At 39.6% G+C, this 25,302-nt stretch overlaps 1 protein-coding gene and 3 long non-coding RNA genes across 5 annotated transcripts in view; 2 read left to right on the forward strand and 2 right to left on the reverse strand.

Annotated features, from left to right (window-relative positions):
- On the forward strand, window positions 1-20,860 carry LOC147756813 (uncharacterized). 2 transcript variants are annotated; one of them, XR_015324957.1, is made up of 2 exons: window positions 1-140; window positions 3,268-5,631. It is a non-coding gene; the product is annotated as an uncharacterized LOC147756813 (long non-coding RNA). The 2 variants fall into 2 exon arrangements; XR_015324959.1 differs by lacking the exon at window positions 3,268-5,631 and adding an exon at window positions 19,195-20,860 and having other exon boundaries at window positions 2-140.
- LOC147756814 (uncharacterized) lies at window positions 4,536-6,459 on the reverse strand. Its single transcript, XR_015324960.1, has 2 exons — window positions 5,858-6,459; window positions 4,536-5,177 (listed from the first exon to the last, which is right to left on the reverse strand). It is a non-coding gene; the product is annotated as an uncharacterized LOC147756814 (long non-coding RNA).
- Oda (Ornithine decarboxylase antizyme) lies at window positions 6,526-9,333 on the forward strand. Its single transcript, XM_022795586.2, has one exon. The coding sequence runs from the start codon at window positions 7,172-7,174 to the stop codon at window positions 7,565-7,567; it is 396 nt and encodes a 131-aa protein (XP_022651321.1). The 5' UTR covers window positions 6,526-7,171; the 3' UTR covers window positions 7,568-9,333.
- Window positions 11,389-25,302, reverse strand: part of LOC147756815 (uncharacterized) — a 20,064-nt gene continuing 6,150 nt past the window's right edge. The window contains exon 2 of the long non-coding RNA XR_015324962.1: window positions 11,389-11,935. This is a non-coding gene — a long non-coding RNA (uncharacterized LOC147756815). The remainder of the gene's footprint in view (window positions 11,936-25,302) is intronic.

A 25,302-nucleotide genomic window follows, 5' to 3' on the forward strand; every position in this document is an offset into this window, starting at 1 on the left:
CACCAGCACTCGTTTGACTGACTGAGCAGTAATTCCTAACAGTGTTATTGGCTCCGTGGCTGACAATATCGTGATAGCAAGAACGATGACCACTAGTACGACGACAACGACCGCGAACTACCATTCTCTTCGATACACAGGTTAGTAGCTGAGCAGCTTTACGCCAGCTGGAGCCGTGTTAAGCGTACGATTCTACGCCATTGTACGTACAGGCACACAGACAGATACGCGGATAAGTTGCGTGATGTAGGGCGATCACAAAAAATTTTGTAACCTGTTGTCCGAACAATGGCCTACGTTGCATTGCTCGTCCGAACCGAAGATTGTAATTTAGTAGCTATTCCGTTCTAAGCCAAAAGTTCCGACCTCACACGTTAGGAGGCTAGCCGTGCAAACCTCTAAAAGGGTGAACGGGTATAAGAGCGACACCTACCACCACTGGCAGTTTGATACAAACGAACTCAATGGCGGCGATCACACGGCACGTCATAAGAACTGATAGCGTTCTCTGTTAGCGCTGACAGGATTGCTGTTGACGTCGATTTCGAAACAGCAGTTCTCCTCTGGCTGCTAAAAAAACTACCGTTGCTACTTCTACTACTGTTCCTTTCTAAAATCAACATCTCGAAGCGCCACTCGAATAAAATATCATTTTTCCAGCAACCAGAAACGACTAGCCGGCAATACCCAAAGCCGAAAAATCGAACACAGCTGTAGAGAGAACACAAGAGGGAGCTGTCAGTGAAAGCCGGGATAGATCGAGCAATGTGCCGTCGGAGAATGGGGAGGCGGGCAGCAGACAGATGATAGTGGAAAACGTCCAAGCAGAGGACACTCGGAGAGGCGTCGTCTGCTAGAAATCCTTAAATGAGGTTGGATGAATTGTTTATTTGTTAGGGACCGTACGATTAAGCGGCACGGAAGCTACTGAAAAACAGTTTAATATGTAGATTGACGAAATGTTTTGTTGTAGTGAGAAATAAAATTAATCAAAAAACAAAGGTCCTAAATAGCGTTGCTGTAGATGCTGGCATATGGTAACGTTTCCTCTCAAAGTGCCTTATTTGTAAACAATGATGTTCAGCGAGATCAGCGAGATGATGATGATCTTTCCCTACGGGTTAGTGATTGTGTCCTGGAACCATGCGCTTGAATTTACTCACATAGAGGTAGCTACGCTGCTTGATTCATGCCGGATTGTGAAGAGCAGTTTTGATGAAAACTATTTAACTCACAGTAATGTGTGCGTGTTCACACGGTAATCCATTTTTATATGGTACATAATTTTATCACATATGCATAATATTTATGCATATCAACAGATATGTAAAAATTGTTCTCGAAGATTTAATAAACTGGATCTTGTTGAATTGACAGATCGAAGAAGTGCAGGGTATGAGAAGCAATCGTCACTGATAAGAGGGAACCACCCGAGCAAAAATTGAAACAATCACTTTTATTATCATATTACAATCAGCTAATCAGTTGTTACAGTTTTTTTTTCTCATAATTTTTGTCCTGTGTCCATACAATAAGATTAATGCCATTATTTTTTGTTTGTTTTTTCAGCTAAGCTTAGAAATATGGTCTACTTAAACAAAACTTATAAGAATTGTTTTACGGTTCAGAGCGTTTGCTATTACCGAAATTCGTAGTTAATCTTTATCTAAAATGTTTCTCGACAAGGTTTTCGTGCCTAGCGGTTGGTTCATTGCAAGCACTCCACAGAGTTTCCGTTACAAGGAGGTGTCGATCGATTTCGGTACAATTAACACATAAGAGAGCTTTGCAAACACTCTAGAGATGTTCTGATGTACTGATTGTAAAATGCTTTCATTCAACTCTTATCTCTAACACCTGTCAGAAGTCAAGACTTGAAATAAATGAATATCGTGCCTTATTATATATAAGAACTAATGCTATTTGGATGAATAATTTGAATGAAATCTTTCATACATTACTGTGAGTCTTCTTCCGCTTGAAACCTAAAAAACCCTAAATTTAAACCTAAAAGACCCCTTCGGGCCTTTACCTCGAAAGTATGGCTTTCCGGGTTTTCACTTGGTGTAACGGTAAAAATGGCAATGTCACACCTATGTTATGCAACGGGTTATGCTTCCAAGAGAGTAGGTATTGAGCGTTCGGTTTTGTGACAATCCATCTCCTAATCATAATATCTTATGAATTAGCACAGCAACTTTACGGACCTCAACAGCTTCATATTTTCGACTCATTTGACGATCCAGCGATAATATTTTTGGTTCATGCAGCAGACAACTGGACAGAGAATCTAGGTCTTAAATCCATCATAATTGCATATGCCCAATAGATTGAATATCAGTCATAGAGATGGCGTTTATCGCCGATAAATGAAATGTAATTATTTATCTATAATTTACTCAAAAACTGACAATAACAACAACAACAACAACAGGTATTTCACTTATTCGGTATTTGTAGACAATAATGAAATGGATTGTTTCAAGTTTTATAAAAATAAACATACATGATAATACTAGCAATATATAAAATACAAACACGTGTAAGCTAAGTCTCAACGTGGCAATGGGCGTATGTTGGCCAGAAATCTGTGCTAGAAGAAATGATGTTCCCGGATCGTAAAAGGTCACCTATCACCCTTTGTGATGGAACCACGCGACAAGCACTACTGCAGGTGCCAATTGCGTACTTGAGTGGGAAGTATGCCATATTTGGTCAGAGCCTAAATTTTGTCATCATTTGCGTGGACCATCGCAGTAGTCATTTAACCTCCTCAGCCTCTGAGGAGACAAACAAGGGCAATGAATACCTGTTTGCTTGCATTCGGCTCGTCGAAACATAAGTGGTCTCTGGTCGTTGTCTTCGTGAGCGAAAAATCCTCATTTGAATAAATTCCCGTTTCCTTTCCGCCAGAGGCGACCGAATCGAATGCTATCTCTGGACAAAGCTTCGGCACTGGAAATTACTGGTATTTACTTTTTCGTATAAACATTCCAATCAATATTCGTCTACTGTTTTTCAATTTGGTCCGTTTACTTTTATTACAATGAAGTCGACTTTTGCTTTTCTACTCTGTTTGCTACACATGTATGGGCTTCTTTTTAATTAACATGTACTCGTACCCATAAAGATCCTTGAGTCACTGGTTCCTACACTTTCTGGCCTTTGTAAATCTTTAAGAAACTTCTTCTCTGACTGGTGTTTAACAGATACAGATCAGCCGATTAATATGGTTTTAGAAGGACGTGATTTCGTGTTTTGGTGCAGGGCTGGCATCACATCACGGCGTCTCGCGACCAATGGTTTGCCAGCATCGCTCGTTCACGCAGGTTGACCGCAGCCACGAAACGCGGATGACCGACAACGAATTGCTGGCGCTGATCGACACCCTGCAAAAAAAACAACTATAAAATAACGATAAAGGGAGTGTAGCTGTCGTTTTGAGTGTTGGCCATCTTTCTTTTGGCCACCAGTAACATCGTGCGCGCCGTCACATCTCGCTTTTCCTTCTACCCTCTCACCTTCTTATAATTATATATGTGGTTTTGTCTCGTAACCTCGAAGCTGCGCAATAAAATAAGGAAAAAAAGGAAACTGCTGGTCGACCGGTGCTGCAACCGTGACTCTGAGCAGACGCTACGCTTCGCAGTGGCTGTCGAAAACATGCACTCTACTCGGTGCTACGGATCCTCTTCCCGGTATTTCTGGCCGTGTAACAAGCTTCCCAACGACTAACAGAAGCACCACGGCCAGCATCAAGTGGCATTACGATCGCGATCACTGCAGCCGCTACAGCGTGGATACTATATATTAGCAATACACCGAGACCGAATGGATATGCGAACGTCAACTTCCTAGCCTTACTTCTCAACTAGGCTGCTCCCTTCCGACCAACTTCATCCACATGTATACGAATATACGTTGAACGTCATCAGGGTGTGACCGGACGACGAAGATCGACACGAATGTATGTACAGCACATGCTACTAGTTGTAGGTGTACCGATATAAGGGTGAAAAAGAAAATGCGGATACTCGCATCTAGTCTAGTACGACTGTGTGTACAAAAAACGTTGGTGAGGCCTGGTGTATCTGCTGGTCAGTCTGGTTGACTTGTAGCAGCTCCGCCGACTATATTGCTACAACTAATTGCTTTGTCAAGGTCGGTTCTGCCCGACCGAGTACAGCCGAAACGGGCTATTCCGCTTGAGCTCAACTTTTTCTGCTTTCATTGCCTGCGAAGCTGGTACTACGAGCGCGTAACTATTCGTTGCACACGAGGTTCGTTTGCCAACTTCGCAATAAGGTACTCATACTTGAATGTGTTCCTACCGCAAAGTTATACTAAAAAAGAGAAGAGAAAAAGCTGGTTGTTTATAGTGCAAGTAATATGGACGGCATAAAGCTAACCGATTGGTGGTTTGTTTACATTGCTGGTAATAGGTCAAGGAGCTAAATCGTGCAACTTCGAACTGTGCGATAAGAAAAGCGTACGTTTATCAGTAGTTTCCTTGATATTTAATAAACAACAGAAGATATGAGGAGCTGGCGATAACTTAAAACATTTTTTAATCCAGTAACAAATTCATATCTATCGAATCACATTTCGAGCGTACAGATATGTACGGTAATAATAAATCGATTAGAGTATGACGGCAACTTGAAAAGACGCTAACAATTTTACAGGTTTCTCTTTAAAAAATGTACCCTATTTCACCTGATACTTAATATAGCTAAGGGCGCTACCGTGTCAACCGTATCACATAGCCGGATTGTCGTGTGACTGTGATAAAAATGTGCTTTTGTGACTAAAATTTGGCTGTGTTATCGTCCATGGATACGTACATCATGCTCAGTAAGCCGACGGCCCTTGATCAGTTTATATCACATTCATTGACAAATCGGCTTCGTTAACCGTTAACCGTCCGTATATTTACTCAATAAACAACTGTGTATTGTTAGACGATCGACCCTCGATATTTTATTGACTGAAAATTGTTCATGTAACCAATAAAAATTGAAATGACGATAAGTAGAGGTCGACAGAGTAAATTATACTGAACAGTGTTACTTGATATATTAATAATAAATCCAGTTATGCTGAATAAGTGCCTTATACTGAGACGATGTACAACTGCTGATAGGTGTGTTACCGCCGGACGACCCTCCTTTAGAGATCTACAACGACACCGGACATGACGAAATCGATTAAATGATGATTAAAGAAAAAAGAACTTTGTGCCCCAGGACAAAAGTCCACTAAAACAATATAAGATCGATCGGAGAGAAAGCTCGAGTTGAGTCCATTTTCGGAAAGACTCTATTGAATCTTTCCGAAAATGGACTCAAAGTGTGCACTAGGCAGATCGCTGTGTGACAACGTGGATAAGAAAATAGAATCGCCAGGGAGCAGTCGATTGAGCACGGGTTAATTAGAAGGAAATCCATATTAGCAGTATACAATCACAGGCCATTTCTGTTCAAAGTTTTCTGTACTATGGGTATTCAACTCATTGCAGGGCATAGACCTTAGAACACGATGGCTGCTAACTGTAGCATATTTTTTTAAAAGTACTATGAATATAATAAACGGTTATATCTAAAAGCTCTAAAAATGAAGTTGTGGTCGAGAGAGATTTGAGTAGTAACAAAATTAATCCTGCAGACAGTGACTAATCTTAGTGTCGATAATGGTAAGCACATATTGGTAAGTACTGATGATAGCAATAATGTACAGTAACAGCAGCAGCAGTAACAACAATAACCACTTATAGGGCAGATGTAATAGCGACAAGAAGACAACTATTCATTCTTTTTAGAATTAGCACTATACAGAGCAGAAAGACAACAGCAGTTACAATCACGACAGCTATTTCAACATCGTTGGTTGTAGAAGTAGGAGCTGTAGCAGTTGTAGCAGATGAATTTCCGCAAGGCCATGCCAAGAGGGGCCAGGGGTCGTCTGGTTTCTCATCACTGAGGTCTCTCAATAAAGATCCGTAATTTTTCCCTTTCCCTTTGCGCTCGCATTGCTCTTCGAGAGTTCTTCGAAGCGACGTGAGAAGCCCGCCGTCCGCCCGACGGATCGCCGTTTCTGGTTTGGTTGGCTTTACCAGCAACCTGCGGTCCGCGGGCCACTATTTGCTACAGTTGGCAACACCTCGATGCGCAAGGTAGGTGCTAACGGCGCTGCTGGGGCCGAACGGCAGAACGAGAAGCACTAGTTGGTGGTGAGCAGTATGTGAAAGGGAAGCGAAAGGGGAGGACCAGACGATTCTCTCTATGCAGCGGTAGCGGCTATGGTCGCCGCTGCATTGAAACTGCGTGGCACAGCATAAAGGCAATAGCAACATCAGAGAACGAGATTTTAGCAAAATTTATCAAATCGTTGAACATGCAATTTATCAAGGAAAGCCTGTGTGCCTAAAGGAACGAAACATTTTGCTAAATTACGCGGGCAAGTCGCGCGCATTTGCGGACTTTCGCTGAAACTCCGTTCGCCTAGGTCTAAATGGGTAAGGGTTGTGACGTCACCATCGTAAGCCTTACCGAGGGTTATTTAGGGCGAGCTGTGAGCCGACGTTGGACATTGCAGACTAGACGCCCTTGGAGTGAACCGAGAAGAGCATATCACTGTACGACTGCTACGACGAACGCGGAAGGCAAAACTTCGAAACGACGAGAAAACCGTGCTGTGAGTAGCTACTGTGAAGTGATTACGTATCGGTTAATTACTTCGAGAAGGCGCGTTGTGACAAACAAAGGTCCAGAAAGGAGCGTGCGCTTTTCGTCTTCTTCTTCGTGAAACTGAGTGTTTGTGAAAATGGTGCTTTTAAGTAGTAAAAAAGAGACTTGCGTTAGAAGCCCTTTTAGTGTGAATCAAGGTTCGCGTGCGCCATCGGCTATGGGAGCTAGTTCGTTCGAGTCTGCAGCGTCGGATCGCTCTATTCTGGGGACGTTGGCAGGACATTATTGCGTCTCGTTGGGCGCGGGGCCTCTGTGGTGCTCCTGATGTCCCCCATACGCTGAGCAAATGGTCGGCCAATGCCAACCCGTCGGGTGAACAGTGTGTGGGGAGCGCGAAGTCGCACCCGACCGGGGCCATCATCGGCGGTCCACTGGGATGTCACCTGCCCGATAATGCAGGGGCGCTTAGGTCTGCCTTTAACTCGATGGTGGGCACTGGTGAGAAGGAAAACGACGGAGGAGTAGTAGCTAGTGTTGTTGGTTTAGGAAGTGGTAGCGGGCCTGTGTGGATCACATTCCAGGTTCGTGACTCTATGCCCCTGTGGGAGGCGGTCCTAGCTGGACAAAATCTCGTGCTCACTGTGCCCGATGAGGGTCTGCCCGAAGGCACGAAGCAAGCTATCACCGAGCTCTTGGAGTTTGCCGAAGAACAGCTTCACGCGAAGACTGTCGTCGTGTCGCTAAAAAAGGAACGAAGCGATCGTACGACCATCATCCGTACACTTATGTACCTCGGCTTCGAGTCGCTCGCCCCCGGTAACACGCTTGTCCCAGCAGAGATGCAGGATCCTCAGCTGTACTTCATGGCATACACCATCTAAGTGCTACTGAGCAATCCATTTATTCATTGTGAAGATCTGTGTAAATCTTAGCAGCAACAAGGAAACAGCTAATATAAAAAAAGCAGCAAATATAGTTGAGATGGAATAATGATGATAAGTATAAGAAAAAAAAGAGGGAAAAATTAAATGAATGAACTATGCTAATAATGCTAAACCGTATCTCGAAACTGTATCTCCACATCGCTATCATTAGTAGCAGATACATCCATCCAGTGTAAACAACGACAGTACGAAAATACAAGAAACCTTCGTATCGTATCATTAACAGCGAGAAGCAGTTCGTTGCGTATGCAAGTCAAAACGCAAAAAACAGCCAAGGCCTGACAGAAATCTGAAAGTACAGGGCAAACAGTGATACGATAGTGACTTCTACAGAGACATTAATGAAAGCAGCAACAATAAAAAACAACAACTACGTTCTTTCCAGTAATCTACCAATAGACATTTCTACCAGTAGAACTGTAGCATATCTTCTAACGTGTCGTTACGGAAGGCCGTCATTTTGCAGGACGGGACAAAACGAGTTGTCCTTCTGTTGTGCGGTGTAACCTTGTGCAGGTGACAACTGCCGAACGAAAGCGTGCATCCTAAATCAGCCTGATTAACTATACCACTACTTGCTGCACATACTTCGAGTGTCCTAGTGAGCTAGTAAATAAAGCAGATACCATTAAGGCAAAGCAGCGGTAAGCTTGTTAGTGATTCAACAACCGATAACGGATAGAAGCTGCAGAAGAAAAGCGAGAAAGCGACAGTCGACCACAACATTGAAATTGTATCGAAACAGCATTAAGGACACTAGCATCTCACATACATATAACTATCCTTCGTATATTCTCCTTATACTAATAACCCACACACTTATATAAACATATACAAAGTGCATCTCCATATATAATGTTTCCATTCGTTGCGTATAATACTTTGTGATGCGTTCTATTGCTGCTGGCGTTATCGCTGATGAGAACGCACTTAGGCGGAACGCGTTAAGGAAAAAGACGCTGTCGCGTAATAATACTAAGCGTAATTGAGCCAACGCCACGGGTATCATCATTATTACCCGACGTGGTTCAGGCAACTCGGCCGACCTAAGCGACTTAAACCTCAACAACAACCTGTCACATAATTACATATAGAAATCTGTGCTCATATACACAGACGACTAATATCTTATAACAAAGGCATATTTGATTGATGGAGAACGTTGATAACAATAATTACGATGGTAATGAAATGATCATGATAAACTACTAATAATGATATGATACTGAAATAATGTAAGTAAAGGGCGCTGCACGGAGATAAAAATGCAAAGTGATAAAATATAATGGAAATTGAATACCAATTATAATAGAAATATTATAACAGTTCTATTATCTAATAAATATAAAACAAAGATCCACTTTCGATACACAGGAATTGAACAGGAATTGAACAGGGAAAAATTATTGAGTACAGTGGCGACAGATAAAAACATTTTTTGAAAAACACTACAAACATTTTGCTTTGCAGCAAGAAAGTAACGGAAAACGAAAATGAAGTAATCAAAACCGGAACGTAACGCGCAATTAATCCCGTTATCATAAAAACAGAAAACCACCATAAAATAAAATACCATATTGTTAATGGTAAATTGTATAAAGATGAACAATGTGTAGGAAGAAATGGTAAATTTTTGAAAAACTGTTTAAAAAATCGCCTAAATAAAAATGAAAAAAAGCCAACGAATGAATGTCCATAATGAATGTCATCTGTGTGTCATTATTTCTCTTGTCATATGATAATTAGGCGCAATAGGACGTTATGTAATAGAATAGATGGTGTATACAAGGCGTGCGGCGCTTTCGAATTCGTCTGCACCTTTGTATCAATTATAATTTAAACGTGTTATCGTCATTTATAAACCTGTTCGTATTGAATGAAATGGAAGAAAGGAAGACCGATATAAAGCATTTATTGAATGCAAAGAAAAGCGCTCCTCTTTGGAAATTATTTTTTATTCTGGTTGTATTACGGCGATGTTATTAGAATAGCGCTTGATATGCAATTGGGTTCTCCCGTTAATATCGCTCATGATAATATGGAAAAGTAAATTGATTTTCACAAATATTAGGTCTTTTTGGTATAAAACGTAGCGTAGTGAACTCGTAACTTTTAGTGCTTTCTTCTTCCTTCTTTTCTTTTCAATGAAACTACGCACCCTTATTATCCACGACCTTGTGCCATTCTGATGGGAACTTGTTGCTTTGCTGCATAAAACTTCGAAGGACGTTATGCTGATATTTCAATAATTCTCAAAACTTAAAGTTGAAACGACTGAACAAATTCACCTTAATCCTTCTCCTTTTCGAAATTTCGAGATTAAAAAAATGCTTGTCTGTCAGGGCAATGTCTGGGGAGTATCGCATGATATACACCCTCGTGTATATATAACTCGTGCATTTTTTCCACGGTGATCCTCGAACTACATTAGACTGCCAACTAGATGCTTCGAGATTTTACAGCCGAACCTATGTTTGGGGTGATGTCTCTCCGATTCAATTGCGTTGATAGAGTAATCTGCCCGTCCACAATTATCGAAGGGGATCCATCACAAGTCTCAATGTGATCCAAGAATGGGTTAATGTCTTAATACGAAAGCAAAATAAGGAAAACATTTCTACGTCTGTCTTTGATACTCGCTTGCATCATGCGTTGCTCATTTGTTGATTTTATTTAGCTAACCAAGGTCGACAAGCGCGCTAACATCCGTGCACATTGAGGTGGGTCAGCTCTCGCCATAGTTCACAGCGTTTGGCCATTCATTTTCGAGTTAGAAATTCCTTTCCCTAGATTTTTTCGAACAGGGTGGTTCTAGAACCTGCATTGAATATCTGGTTTACACGACGAGCCATCCTCGTCGCTATAGTGCCAAAGTAGAATTCACATTTATAAACCAGTCAAGTTTCTGATTTTTCATAGCCTAATCAATTGACCTGCTAGAAGTTTGAGTGAACAGCCTCCGGTTCCAAGTACATCTCAAATATGGAAAAAATTGCAGAGTGCCGCATCGCTTGCTATGAAATAGTATCATTTTGAATTGTGCCATTAACTTTATCCCGTTTCTCACTAGAGGTAGGAAGATAGTAGAAGAACAAGTGTGCACGTGATAGGCCGTGAGCTTTGATTTTTGTCGAACGCTGTTGGTCGGTAGTTCTTTGCTACATCCAGATGTCACTGGGTTGAAAACCTTAGCTTGTTTTATACTGATGAAGAAGTGTTCAAGTAAACCAGTACACTCGAATATTCGGGTGAAATGTCCCGATGCTAATATATACATATGTCTATTTACAGTTTATAACTCTGAATTATGTTTTTGCCTGTTGGAATAGAAACGCGCAACACTAGCCGTAAGATTAACTGCTGTAACTATACTATTAGCCGGCATATGGGTACACGGACCAACTCCTTTCTAGGAAAGGACTATTCCTCGGCATCGCTGTTCTGACATCGACGATATTGAGCGCGCAGGATGTTATATATTGCCTCCTACTCCACTGGGTTCAATAGCTAGGAACAAACAAATGCGGCTATCGTTTTGCCACACTGGTTAGCTAAAGAAGGAGAGAACATTCGCTAAACGTTACCAAAATAACGTTTTTCTTTCCGTCGTATATATTCTTCTTGATGTATTACTGTATAATAAAACGTCTGATGAATAACATTAAATACAAAAACCTAATATGGAGATGTTAGCATAAATAGGTTTGCATAAATGGGTGAGCTATATCCTTTTGTACAACGTATAGAGTACTATACCGTACTGTAATTTTTGCCATTTTGCACTTTTATTTGTTTTCTCGCATATTTCTTTATAATTTATACTCTAGCTACGTTCTCGAGTGGTTCAATATTCGGGGATTATTATATCTTTCTTTGCGCTGCGGCTTTGTCTGTTGTTGACTGTTGATTGTCGGTCGCCGGGTCGAGCGACCCTTGTTGGTGAATTTCCGTTAGCTAATGCTTTGTCTGCTTGTCCATAGCCAGCCACAACGGGTGATTCGACGATGTTGAACTTTTGCGTAGTGTGGCGTAGCGTGAGGCGCGCTCGCCATTCGTTCCCTCGTCTTTCGTTGTAAACGTCGCGCTGTCCGTTCCCTAACGTACTCGATGCTGTCGGCGCCCTGGCAGCCGCTTAGTCAGAGCTCTCTAAGCACCGTACAACTGTGGCTCGCCTTCTGGCGTCTCATCCAGGAGATTGCAACGGGCTGATGGTATTGCAGTTGACGTTGAGGTTGACGCCGGTGTTGATTACGGCTGACGGCAACGGCAACCAGCTGACCAATCTGTATCTGCCAGTGAAGCTAGCTGCTCGCCAGACAGTCCAAAAAGTATGCAGATTTAAGAGCATTATAGTATAATGTAGCTAATCAATTCACCAGTATGTGAACAGTTACCTCGTACCTGAGCGGAGCTAGCGCTGTTGTTGTTGCTGAGGCTTATCTAACTCCTTTTCCTATTTCCACTACCTCTTATTTTCGCTCTCGTCGCCATCACTATCAACATCACCATAATCTGAATCTTTCCTACGGTCAGTAGTCGGAATTCGGCGAACGAATGGGTTGAGAGTGGACACGCTTAATAGCTAAAAAAACGGTAGCAGAAGTTTGTTCCATAACCGTACAAAATGGGCTGTAATAGTGTCTGAAACGGTGGCTGAACGGCTATGCATAGTTAGACAAGAAACGACGACGACGACAAGTAATACGTAGAAAACGAAGACAGACGAGTATGGCACGGTCATGGCAATCCTATGACCATAGCGTGCCTTGCAGCTTTGTCGCTATTGAGAACAGTTTAATTGTCGGACACATTTATCTTTACAACTCGTTTCAGATGCTCTGAATTGTTCGTCAGATAAAGTCATTTAGTAACGATCATTGAACGTTATGACTATATCGAACATAGCTGGTCAGGAAGCAGTGAATGGCTCGACTTACGCCTACTCTTTAACCTCGTTTACGAGGCTCAAAAATGATGGAACTTTAAAGTAAGTTCTGGTTACGGACGAATTTCTGCAAGACCTGATTTTCGATGTGATCGCTCACCATCGTGTTATAGCAGGAAAGATAAAATTGATACTTTTTGTGGGTTCTTGTGAAAACTAGTAATTTAACATCTGAATGACAAAACATTTGTTCTTTTCAACAGAACAGTCGTTCGTATTACATAATGGGTCTAACATAGAGTGGTTGCATACGTAAGCTAGTGGAGCATTTATCAAACAGACACATTGTGACGGTGTAGTTATCTTGTCAGAAACGTTTAAGAGAATCGCTGCTCATAGGGCACTCAATAAGGAGCATGTCTTTGACGTCTGCCACTAAACCACGACCTCAGCTGGGCAGGATGATCAAATGTTCAAACCATCCATAAGTCGTTCTAATGGCTTGTATCCTTTTATATGGTAACAGAAATAGGCGGTCTAATAGGAAGGGTAGGCTATAAATATCCTGAAAAGTTTTCATGCAGCAGAGCGTAAGTTATGCTGCCGTTAGGGTCCAACTAAGTTTTTGTCGCCGACAGTCCTTAGTCCGGTGGCGGGTAGCTTAACTGCTAACGAGCCTTCCTCAATTAAAAGGAAACATTTGTAGCAAAAATCAATTGTATCTTGTTCGGAACAGTCGAATTTTTACGCGCAAAAAAAAACGTCTAAATACTGCTATATTTATCATCGAAGTTAGCGTACGCAACAAGATTTGAGCGAAGAACTTGTTTATTCTATGCTCTTTACTTTTTCTGGCGAGGATTAACATATTACTTAAAGTTGTATATACCATACAACGCCTTGTTGTCATTTCTTACATTACGGTAGTGCATTTTGACCGAGCACGTTTCGTAGCTGAGATATTAATAAGACAAATGTTCAAGCAAAACCCTGGCTATTTATAATAAATATTATCTAATGAAAATTGTAGCGAGAACTGAGGCAAAATTAGAGTGAAAAATAAAATTGACAGCACACAATTGGGGCTTTACTTCTATATTATATATATAGGATAAACGTTGAATGTAAAGCTTGATTAAAATTATTACGATCTAAATGATGCCATTATAAAAAAAAAACTGCAAATTCAAAAGGTACTGTATAACCACACTGTTTCCATACGCAAAAGATTAGATAAATTCATGGATATTTGCCGTGCCTGTTAATACTGCAATACTTCACCGCATAGTTACCAGTTTTTTCTTTACTAGAAATAAATATATATTATGTGTTTATATATCTTGCGTTATAAACCGAGTGAAGCAAAAGAAACTTGAAGATCTACATTTTACATCATATATATTGTAAAAGGCAATGTGTGAGCTCCCGGAAGCAGTACAATAGCTTCGGAATAGCTGTTGCCAAATTTGCGTTGCCAGATAACAGGATAAACGAGCGACGATGACCCTACAGCAAGATTAAATTGGCTTAATTAAACAATTAAATGAAGTAGGCCTTCAGTCACGTTTTACGGTCACTTCTTTTAGGCATACTACATCTTCTATTGCTGGTTATAAGCTACTGACTGAACGTTAGTAATTCTACGATTCGCAGGAACTTCTTGCCTGTTGACACAATTTTTACGAGTTATTTCACGTTTTTCTGAAAAAAACTACACATGAAGCTTGTAATTGATCTTTTTTTTAAGCAACTTGAGTAAGCCGATGTGTTTTGTATATCTCTGACGATTCAGAGACAATCGAATAGTTACTTTATGATCATTGATTCCTTTATAAAAATAGTACAGCATTGATTGGTACATCAACTGCATCGTACTCGAATTTCCTCTTTTATGTACGTGTAAACTAATATACATTCCTATTGACGTTGGAATTGTTAGTGGAAGGATACGATCCCCCACAGCGCTTCCCAAAAAAACACAGTGACACCTGTGTTTTGTTGGGGGTCTGGACAGCAGCTACTACTACCGACGGTTACTGTACAAGGAAACGTTTACATGCAATGACGTCAAATTAAAAAGCCTGATATCGTAACCCTGTCTCTTCGACGCCAACCATTTGGTGCCGTGAAGCTGGCCTCTCTACCACGATACTGTCAGGAAGCTTACGTTTGTCCATTCTCAGCTTTTGTACATACGCCAACTGTTGTTGCAGCTGGAGTTTCTATAGTTATACGTTTCAGTAGATATTTTTATTATAATATTACATCTACTAATTAAGAATATTTTTTCACGACTTACGGCTATTTATAATATGGGTTAAAAGCAATTATTGCGTTTTACTCTTAGACAATTTGATTTCATAATAATTAGAAATTTGCGCCAATATGCATTTGATCAAATTTAAAGTATACTAATATTTTCATAAGGAAAACACGTTTAGGTAGTTGCATTAGCACCTGTACAATTTCAGAGTTTTTAGCCATTGCAAATCTGTAGAATTTAATGTATTTCGCAGAAAATAGAGCGAAGTCTGTTGATTGGTCCACCATGAGAAACTCTCCTACCCTTTATTTGTTTACGCATGCTGATACGTTTCGCAGCTACCCTATTTGGCGACTTTTGGTCCATGTATCGTTCTCTAAAAGGTCAATGGGAAGCTCCTGTGTGGTTTGTAGTCTATTTTAGACAAACAAGACATCCAATCGAAATTATTCTGCGTACTAATCTACCAATGGGTACGGGTATTAGTTTAGTAGAACAGCTCAAAAATCTCACGTTTGGATTATACCTTTCACTGCAAATCCACTATATACGAGTTGGCGTGTTAGCATATAACAAAGAAGGGCATTATTTATTCTAGCTTGTCGAAACAGTGATAAGGATTAAGGACAAATTTAAGTGAAATTTAGTTCAATAGACATAAATAGTATTATAGCTAGGACCAAAATTCCAATTTCCCTAACACAGTCGGCAGATAGGCCCATCTGTTTACAGGAACAAGCCTGTCTGCCAGGCTCCTTTCTAAAAAAAACTAGTTGGCCGATCATTGTTGTAGACATCGCGTTAGTTGGTGGTAAAGTTAAATGTTGTCAGATTTAAGCTATTTGAGTTCAGTATTCACGCGAAGGGAGATAAGAAAAATCGCAACCTGATGCTGGCCAATGGCCACTGGCCATTTTGTTCGTTTATTTTATTGATGTCAGTTATATGTCTTTATTTTTGTGCCGTCGTGAATAATGTAATCCATGCGGTTCACTGTGACAAACGTGTGTGCAACTAGAGATTTTTAACAGATACTCATAGAAGCGCACACTAAATTGAGCTGATGATGATGTTTTTACTTAGAAAAAAATATAAATGTGTAACGTATAGATAAAGAAAAAGTCTTTTAAATGCAAAAAATTGCCTGTTCGAGTTTCATATTGGTAAAAGCCCAGTTGTTGGTGAATACGAACTCGCTAATAGAAAGCATGAATGGATAGTCGGTACCTAACGCAGAAGCTTCGATTAGATTTAGGGCAGTCTCAGATGGTCCTTCAAAAGTCTAAAACTATCATTCAAAACCGACACATATATATATATATATATATATATATATATATATATATATATAGCATGGGGCATTCAAGCTCGGATAAACTTTGGCAGGCTATTTGTCCCAGTGGGCCTGCCTTCAATAGCTGTTCCTAGTACCGGGAGACGGAAAACTCATCATGATAAGAGGCAGCATGCCATTTTCAATATTTAATCAGGAATCAATTATTCTCCAATGTCATTACGTGGGACGATTCTCAACGAGAGTATAAACTTTTCAATGGCCAAAGCTAATAGTATGCATTATTGGATGTTTTTATGCGACGTCTAAAAAATGTGAAAAAAATGATTTCCAGGAATCACACTAGGAGATAAAGGACTCAAAATTTATCGGCATCGCTCAAAACGCCATTTTTAATACAGTTGGATGGCCGCTATTAAAACATTTTTTTTCGCAGAGAAAAAACAGTTAAAAAACGACAAATTATTAATTGAAAATGTAATTGCAGCTAATGACGGTTGTATTGAATGAACAATGCCGCCGGGAATGACATTGATAGCACATGCTGAAAAATCACTCTCAGACGTATATTTTTGCTTAGATACAGTCTTAAACAGGACTTAGATACCCCCCTCTTGTATATATGTACATATATATATATATGTGTGTGTATAACGTACCATTAAGCTAGTAATATAAGGTTATTTTAATCGGTGAATCTTGCTTTGTTTTGCGGAGTGGCATCAAGCATTTAAGAGGGTTGTTTATAATTTGCTTAGGTAATATCTGAATTTGTTTATTGCTCTTCTTTTCTGATTGTTTACTTAGGAAGGTGTTCTGTGCTGTCGGTGGAAAATGTTTGTCATTTTTACCAAAGTGATTCACCGTTGTTCGTATACGCCACACTTATACCTCGTTGTTCTCTAAAAGATTTTCTAACAGAAAAAAGGTACGAGTCCTATATTTGTACCGCTATTGGGTTCGGTCGGTTCGTTTTATTCGTTTCAATTTAACATCTACTGAACAGTAACCTGTAAGGACTATCGAGAGCTAACAGCTTATGTGCGTTCCCTAATATTATATATAAGATTGCATACAGAGGGAAAACAATGGTTTGAAATAGGGTTGTCCCAATGAAAACTAAGTGTATCATATTGTTCAAGATAGAATCAATTCGATATGAACTGAGATCAGCAGCAGCATCACAAGTTAAGGTCAACAGACACAGCATTTCTATATAACGTGCTGCGAATTATTAATACGACCCTGGAAAGCTACGATTTTATGCGTCGAGATAAAATCAACAGTAGGACGATCTCCTTCGTTTTTGAGCGTTCTTCTATAAATACATAACAAAAAAAAAAAAAAAAAAATATTCAATCAGCGCAGAATTCACCGAGAGACAAAGATTGACTCGACAAGAACCGGATGCGTCTAAACAAGAGCACAAAGTTCGGCGTAGAATAATTTTGCAATTAAATACCGTTGTTCTCTGTGGCTCTACGAATGATCGGAACAACTTTAAGTATACTGAAGATTTGCACACAACTTATCATGTCGAGAGGATGAAAAAGGTAATAATCATAGCGAGCTATCGTTTCTTTGTCGAAGTCGTTTGAGTTTGTTAGAGTGCAGCGCCAAGATCTCTCCTGCTATCGGGATATCGCAGACGACGTGTAAATCAGCGCGCATGAGCAAAATAAATGTATCATTGTTATTGGTGGAACATCTCTGTGAACCGTTGTTACTTGAAGTGCACCCACAGCTGCATCTCCCAGCTCTGAACCTCTGATGCAGACAACTCGAACGGCACTTGTGTTCCTGACAACCGTTTACTTTGGTCAAATAAATAACTTCAAGCTGTAGTATTCAACATACACATTTCTGGACTCATTCTGTTAGGGTAGAATTTTTTTTAATATTATCGTTGCTATTAAAAAAAAAACGGCATAATTTGTTTGCGGATAGATAACATGTGCCGAGCTTAACTCGTTCACGAAGCTCGATCGTCGTGCTCTGAACGTTTGAAATTTTCCATCGTCGTATTGTCCGACATAAAAAACTTAAGACTTAAATAGCTCTATTACAATAGTCATTTCGAGCTCCTCTGGAAATCAATCTGGAATCAATACGATGAGAAGATATCGGTGTTGACTCCAAACGGCTTCCACGTGAAAAATGGGATCTTGCGATAAAAGTTTTTGTTTCGACTTGTTTTATTTAAATTTGCAATGTTTATTTTAGGGTGGGTAGTTTGGCTTTAGAGGTATTTTTGGTGAATAAAAGTTGTGCACTATTTTACACTAATTTTATTCTAACAAATTTATGTAAATAATTTTGCGCTTTGATTATTATAAGTAGGTGGCGTATACGTAAATGAAGAAAGGGCAGGAAGCGTGCTTGCTTAGATGCCGTCAAAATGCAACTACGCAAAATAGAAGACGAGCCCAGCTAAGTTTGCGTCACTGGATTATTTGACGATCTCACGTCATTTGAGATACCTTATCGCAAGAAACTTTAGGACATTTTCTACCAGCTCGTCCTTTGCTTCCTCCTGTAACCAAAAATTAGCTAAGAATCGTATGGAGCGTTTGGTAACGGCTCAGCAAACGCGCACATATTTACGCACCTGTTTCGCCAAGAAATTTGCCAACTCTGCTCACAACCATGAACATGGTATTTCAACTAAATAATGAGTTGAGTCACCAGAAGAGATATCAAAAATCATATTAATACCGCTGTAAAACCGCGTTCAACGTTTTGGTATTTGTAAAGAGCAGATGAATGGTGCTAATCCTTGGAATCATTGATCGAAGATTAAATTGCCGCGCTAAAGCTCTGTTTCAGGATGTCAAAGGAGCTGACCGTAGGAAGTTAGAATAGGACTACAACAGCAGTTGAATGCTTCCGATAATGCATAGTGTCTCTAGCTCATCGTGGGGACAATACGATTAGTTTAGCCTCGCTTAATTCGCATCTTCTAGAAACTTGAATGATTGTTTCTGGGGCAATTGTATGACAAAGTTCAACGAGGAGAAGCTTCTGAAGTCTCCGAATCAATCGGGCTCGTATAGAGATTCTTTCTGCCTATATCTCCGTGATAGCCTTGCGTGCGAATCTAAGCCAGACGTTGTGTATTTCAGGTTCGAGCGCGAGCATAAACACAATTCGTTTGACGCTCGAAACCGCCTGTCTGATGTCTAGCGGCAACACCGGACGTAGAACTCGAAACACAGAGAGATCCTGTTTATATCTCGGTGTCTCAATAGCTGTCGAGCTTCGGCTAACTGTGTACGCATAACAGATTACCGCCATTACGCAGCTCACTATAATGCCTTCACTTCGATGAGATATCGACGATGTCATGTACGACTGTAATCTATTTCATAAGTGTTCATCAAAACAAAGGCAGAAGTCTAGATCAAATGGATATATTAAAATTATATGCTTTAAATAAGGTTGACTTTGAATCTAACAGGAGTATTATACACAAAGCACTAGGGAACATTATAGAAATGCCATTCTGTGTCGGCGAATGAATAAAATTTATTAAATAATACGGTTAATTGCAAAACGACAAATTCTATGTAGACTCATGATAGACCTAATTTGTCGTCAGACGATGTTCAGAAGATCACACTAATACAGATTTCTACATTAAAAGATTTACTTGTCTGTGACTAATTTTTTTTTGCAAAGCTTCAATACAAACTGACAAAATCGGTGGCAATAGCTATCTGGTTTTTGTTCTCGCAAACAAAATACGCTTTCAGTAATTGATTAAATATATATTTACTTCTAAATAACATATGTAAGGTGAGGGAATCATCCAGAAAGTAATTCCCTTTCTCAGTTACGGCGATTGTAGTGGGTACTGTTGGGCTGAAAACGGCTGACAGATGGACTAGTTAACGGTGACTGGCATCTAACCTCGCTCGAATATCTCTGAAACCGGGTTCTTCTGTGAAAAACTGGAAAATAGGATAAGTACGTGGTGTTGAAGTGGTAGACATTACTAGTTTCGTACAAGCAACAAACAACCGATATACTCTATTTATTTATACGTAGCTCCAGTTAGGTCACACGAGCAATTTGCACCGGCCATAAATGGAGACAATAAAGAACTATCTAAGCAATGGTTTATTTGTATTCTGTGCTTTTCTCGTTCTCCATTTATGTCCATCTGACGGACAGTCACTCCAGGCGATCCTTACTCAAGCACGCAAGGTTTAGATTGACCTCTTGCATAAATCTATTCATTGTTGTAATCCTAAGACAAGTTCAAGTCACTGATGTAGAACAATGATTTCTAACTGGTAAAAACTTGGTTTCAGATCAAAATAACTATATATATATATATATATATATATATATATATATATATATATATATATAAACAAAAATAGTGCCAGCAGTGACTGGCAGATCAATAGATCAACTTATCGTCTTGTGCGAAAATCAAGTTCTCTAGAATAATATAAAGCAGTTTTAATATTTTTTATCGAGTTAAGTGTTATTGATTTCTATTTGGAGAATTGCTTCGACAAGGCAGATGGTGGTACGAAGGTTGATGAGAGCCAGCTGTTTAAAGCAATGTTTAACTAAGACGGTACTGCACGTTAAAGTAAGAAAAAATAGGTTTAAAGTACACACCCAGAATATATAGGTTTTGGGAACTGAATGCAATAGACAAATTCTGAATATAGTCTTTCTGACAGAAGTTTACATTTTACTAATTCACGCGAATCCTGTGGCATATATTTGAAATAAAGTATGTCTTAAGTTTCGCTGTTTTTCTGAAAACATGAATTTGCTGAAGTGTTTTTTTTCTAGGATTCTTGATGCATAATACTTGGTATAGTTAACATGTTTTAAGCGATTTAAATATAAGGTTTAATATTATTATAAGATTTTGTTTCGTATAAAAGCACATTTAATATTCAATATTATATAATTGATTGTGGCATTCACTCCGAGTGCCTATTATTATTATTAGTCTCTACTCAAAATTTGCCTGATATTTACAGACGAATGTGTGGGGATCCATCAGTAACCTAGCACGATTTTTTAACACCCCAAAGCGGTATTATCTAATAATATACGTGAGTCATATAGCGGGATGCGACTGTTTGAAAATAACTGAACATGATGCATTAGAAATGTATTCTCTAATGGCAAGTCCTTTAAAGGAAAAATGTGAGTCTTACCAGGCTGATAGGCCTGCTTGCAAAAGCTGCGACTTCAAATTCAGAAGAAGTTGTGATGGCTTTCATATATATTCACTATGGACCTAAAAAAAAATAGGATGTTCAATAAGTAATTCTGGGGTCGCTAACGGCATTATGTATTAGACCATTTTTATTGGAGTTTACAACAACGGACGTCTAGACAGTGAAAATTGTTCAAAGAATATTGTGTGCTTTATGTGGCTAAGACCATATTTAACACAGCCGAATACTTTTGTCAAAATGCTCCTATATAAAATTACCCTTTTAAGCATAAAATTAAGTTCGTAAAGAACCGTATTGTTACACGTTGGTTGTTAAACGACACTGCGTCGACATTTTCATAAGAAGTCACCTGTATTATAATGTGTAGCTAGCTATATTCCCACATACTTATTCAGAACATTCGACACTTTGTGCAACCTGTTAAGTGATCTGATACGGTTACGTTATGGCGTTCTATAAACACTGACACGATGCTTCCGCACGTCTTCGAAACTCGGGAATAATCCAAGACAGTACTATTTTTTAAGTTTTTTTTGTAACTCCTACAAACTATGCAAAAATGCCAGCTAGCAATACACACTTGTGTGTTTAATTTCTGGCACTAACTCGATACAGGGTTTTATTATTTCTTCATAAAAAAAACAAGATCAGAAGTTATACGTAAATTGCAAAGCAAATATTTCGAAATCTTATTTCTACAATAATCGTACTAGCTGCAAAGATCGGTTAGTGCACGAAGAACGGTGAAGGAGTTAAGTGTTTATAAAATAGTAAAAAGGCTAGCAGCGGAACCGTCCTGCTCAGGCACAAGGTACACAAATGCATAGAGAGCGTGAGCTACAAAACACCTGCTTATGCTCAATGGAAAACTGAGATAGAAGAACAGGAGTCACCACTCTAATACACTAGAAAATCTGATGACGCATAACAATGGGGAAGGAAGCGAACATTAAGGAGAGGTAATCAGAACGTTTATTGCTTGTTGCTCTCATAGAGATTTCATCGGCCTTCATTGCTCATTGTATTGCTAGTACTAATACTACTACAAGTAATGTTAGTTCATTTCCCATAATAAGGTACGCCATTATACTCTGGAAGAGCAAGTCCTTATTGACACAAAAAATACCTACTTAAGATATGTTACTGTTCGGAGTCGGAGTGAGCAGCAAGGCTGAATTATCAATATTGAAGGACACAGATGAGGAATATATTCTTTGTGCATTTACCATTCACTGCGGGGCCATCTGTCGACACCATATCCGAGCCCAATATCAGCTAGTCTAAGAGCTACGAAGCAGGAGCCAGCTTAGTCAGAAAGGCAACGTTAATGCGTTGAGCGGTTATGGGAACAGGGTCCTCGGCGGGCGCCGAAGTAATGGTCTTCTGTATAGTCGGAACTTGTACAACAACGGGCGGGAACCTAGCGCTGGGCAGCCTGTAACCAGACCCAAAAGGTTGAACTGCAACAGTGGGAAGCGTTCCCGTGTTAGGCTCATTTGACCTGATCATAATTAAGACCGTCAGGGACGTAGTTTACAACGCGGACGGTGCCGTCAGTATCGATCAAACCGTACGATTTCAAGACAATGTCATGTTTGCTCAAGCTTGTTACTATTACTCTGACTGCTGTCATCCATCGGCGCTGAAGATCGTGTGTAAAACTCCCATTGTTACGATAATATTAGCGTTTTTAGAGTAACACAAGTAAGTCACGAATACTAATCATAACTACAGGACTTTGCTTCAAAGAATTTTAATAAAATAGATAGCTTTCTTGCTTCACTCTAATTGAGCAGCACCTGTGTGTCGCTGGCGAAACTTGAAGCCACGATTATGTTTGTTAACGAGAGGCTCGGTCGTCTAGGCCGCCAAAAAATAAATAAGGCCAGTCTGGGAATTAAACCCAGGGCCTTAAGGTTTAACCGTAAGTTTATTGCATTTTTACCATTAAGAATTTGAATAAGTAAATATTTTACCATTATACAAACAGTTAGGCGTATGTTCATATTTTGCTGCGATGGCAATGTGGTCGCATAACGGTTTTTCAACAAAAGTTTCGAAGAACTGAAATCATCCATTATACCGTCTCTAAACCCCTCGATATATAGCAGTTTGTCCAATTTTCTAAATCTCTGAACCAGGATGAGAGATTCAAATTTTAGCTACCATAACAAGAACGAACATACAATGTATGTCCTTTGAACAATTGTACGTTGTGAGTAGTTTAAGACTAGACTTTTAAAAAAGACTTACAGAAACACACCCTTAGCGCCCGATGGAACCGAAGTTCCTGCAGATATACCGATATAACTGGCGTGAGACGTTTTGACAACCGCAAAGCCGGCAATAAAGATCTTCAACTTGCATTGACTTGGTTAAAATAACTGGGCGACTGACCATCATTGCCGTCCAAGTTTGCGCGAAACTCCCCGTTTCTAACAGAACTAGAAACCATTTTCGCGTCTGGTATCATCGCACACTTGCATGGCAGAACGCCTAAAAGAAGAGCTAGATTTGGCCTGACCTCCTTAGCTGATATAGATGTATCGTTTAACCTTAGTCGGAGAAGACAAAATACATGTACATTTTTGGCATTTTTTTTTTATGTCATAGCATTGTAACTATTACCACTACGGGCGTACCGTCAAATGTCGCAAAGACAAACACCCCAGAAGATTGTTTCCTACTCCACGTATTCGATTCGATTGAATATAACGGTTTGCTTCTTTTAATTGTCCGCATTTAAAAATCCGTAACTAGTATCGTGCATCTATTATATAAGATCATTGATATCTCGAGTTCCTTTTTCCATGCTAAGCTATTACGGGGACTGATTACCCTGTCTTCTCTATATATATATTCGAAATACGTTCACTGCTCATTGCGGAGGTACTGCGAGGTTTGAATCCTTAGAAGAGAAAGATTCGTTTTCTGCTTCTGTCACAAGATACACAAGGTCGAATAGCCGATTTAACGAACAGCATTACTCACATTTGCTTTATCAGGCATTTTCTAATGAATAAGATTGCCTAATTTTAGGTAACTTTTGATGAAGGCGGTTTCATTATATTATTAATTAAATATTAACGTTAATTTGTTTGTTTGATTGACAAACATCTTGATAATGCAAAAAATTCTTATTGAAGGGCAATCTCGTAGTTGTATAGCTGAATCTTAAGTAAATTTTTGCAGACACTTTAAATATCGCTGCTTAATTAAATTTACATTAAAACAGTTTTAGATCTATCATTTACTTCTATTTATAGGAACCTGACTACGTTGTTTGTAGAATTATCTTTCAGCACCTTAACTGTCCGAGAATATACATATAAGGCTATCGGCGGGTGAGTCAAACGCAATGATATGTTTCTTTTTGATTGATCTATGATATTATTACTATTATTATATTTGTACGCATTATGCAGTGGGTGGAATGAGGGTTAGCTGAACATGTGTGAACAGTGACTGGTCTATACTATGCAGAATCCTGCTAACGTGTCGTCTATCGGTGTACAATTTGGCTGGCTATGCCTGACGATTAACATGCAATTTAGTGTATCATTGCTGTCGAACGCGCCTGATTCAAATAAAGCTTTCGCATTTGTCGAAATCGAAAGGATCGCCCAGTTGGTAATGTTGGCACAACTTCTAAGCGAACGATAGAAGTGCTTGGCACAAATACATATGCACTTTAGTATTACTGTTTATCAAATTATAAAAATCTAATCGAGAACATTTCTGCGCAGTATTGTCTCGTAGCGAGAGGCTAAGGCAACATATTCCAACCAGCCTTTACTCAATAACTATAGGAATATTATTTAGGTTTTTCTACGCATATATTGAGTGCACCGACAGGTGTACACCTCCTGAATTGTAAAGGCTCTTGTCACGCAGGGCGACATTATCAGCAGTCCTAGATAACTGATGCATAGAAAAACACCGACAGGACAGCTTGTTTGCCATTATGTCAAGGCAGATACGGTGACCTAATTTGCTTTTGAATCACTTAGGCAGTGTTGT

The sequence above is a fragment of the Varroa destructor genome, unplaced genomic scaffold (genome assembly GCF_002443255.2).
Source record: "Varroa destructor unplaced genomic scaffold, Vdes_3.0 BEIS01000003.1, whole genome shotgun sequence".
NCBI classification, from domain to species: domain Eukaryota; kingdom Metazoa; phylum Arthropoda; class Arachnida; order Mesostigmata; family Varroidae; genus Varroa; species Varroa destructor.

Excerpts from the sequence above, each read along its gene's own strand:
- Oda (XM_022795586.2), top strand. The coding sequence starts at position 7,172 with ATGGTGGGCACTGGTGAGAAGGAAAACGACGGAGGAGTAGTAGCTAGT.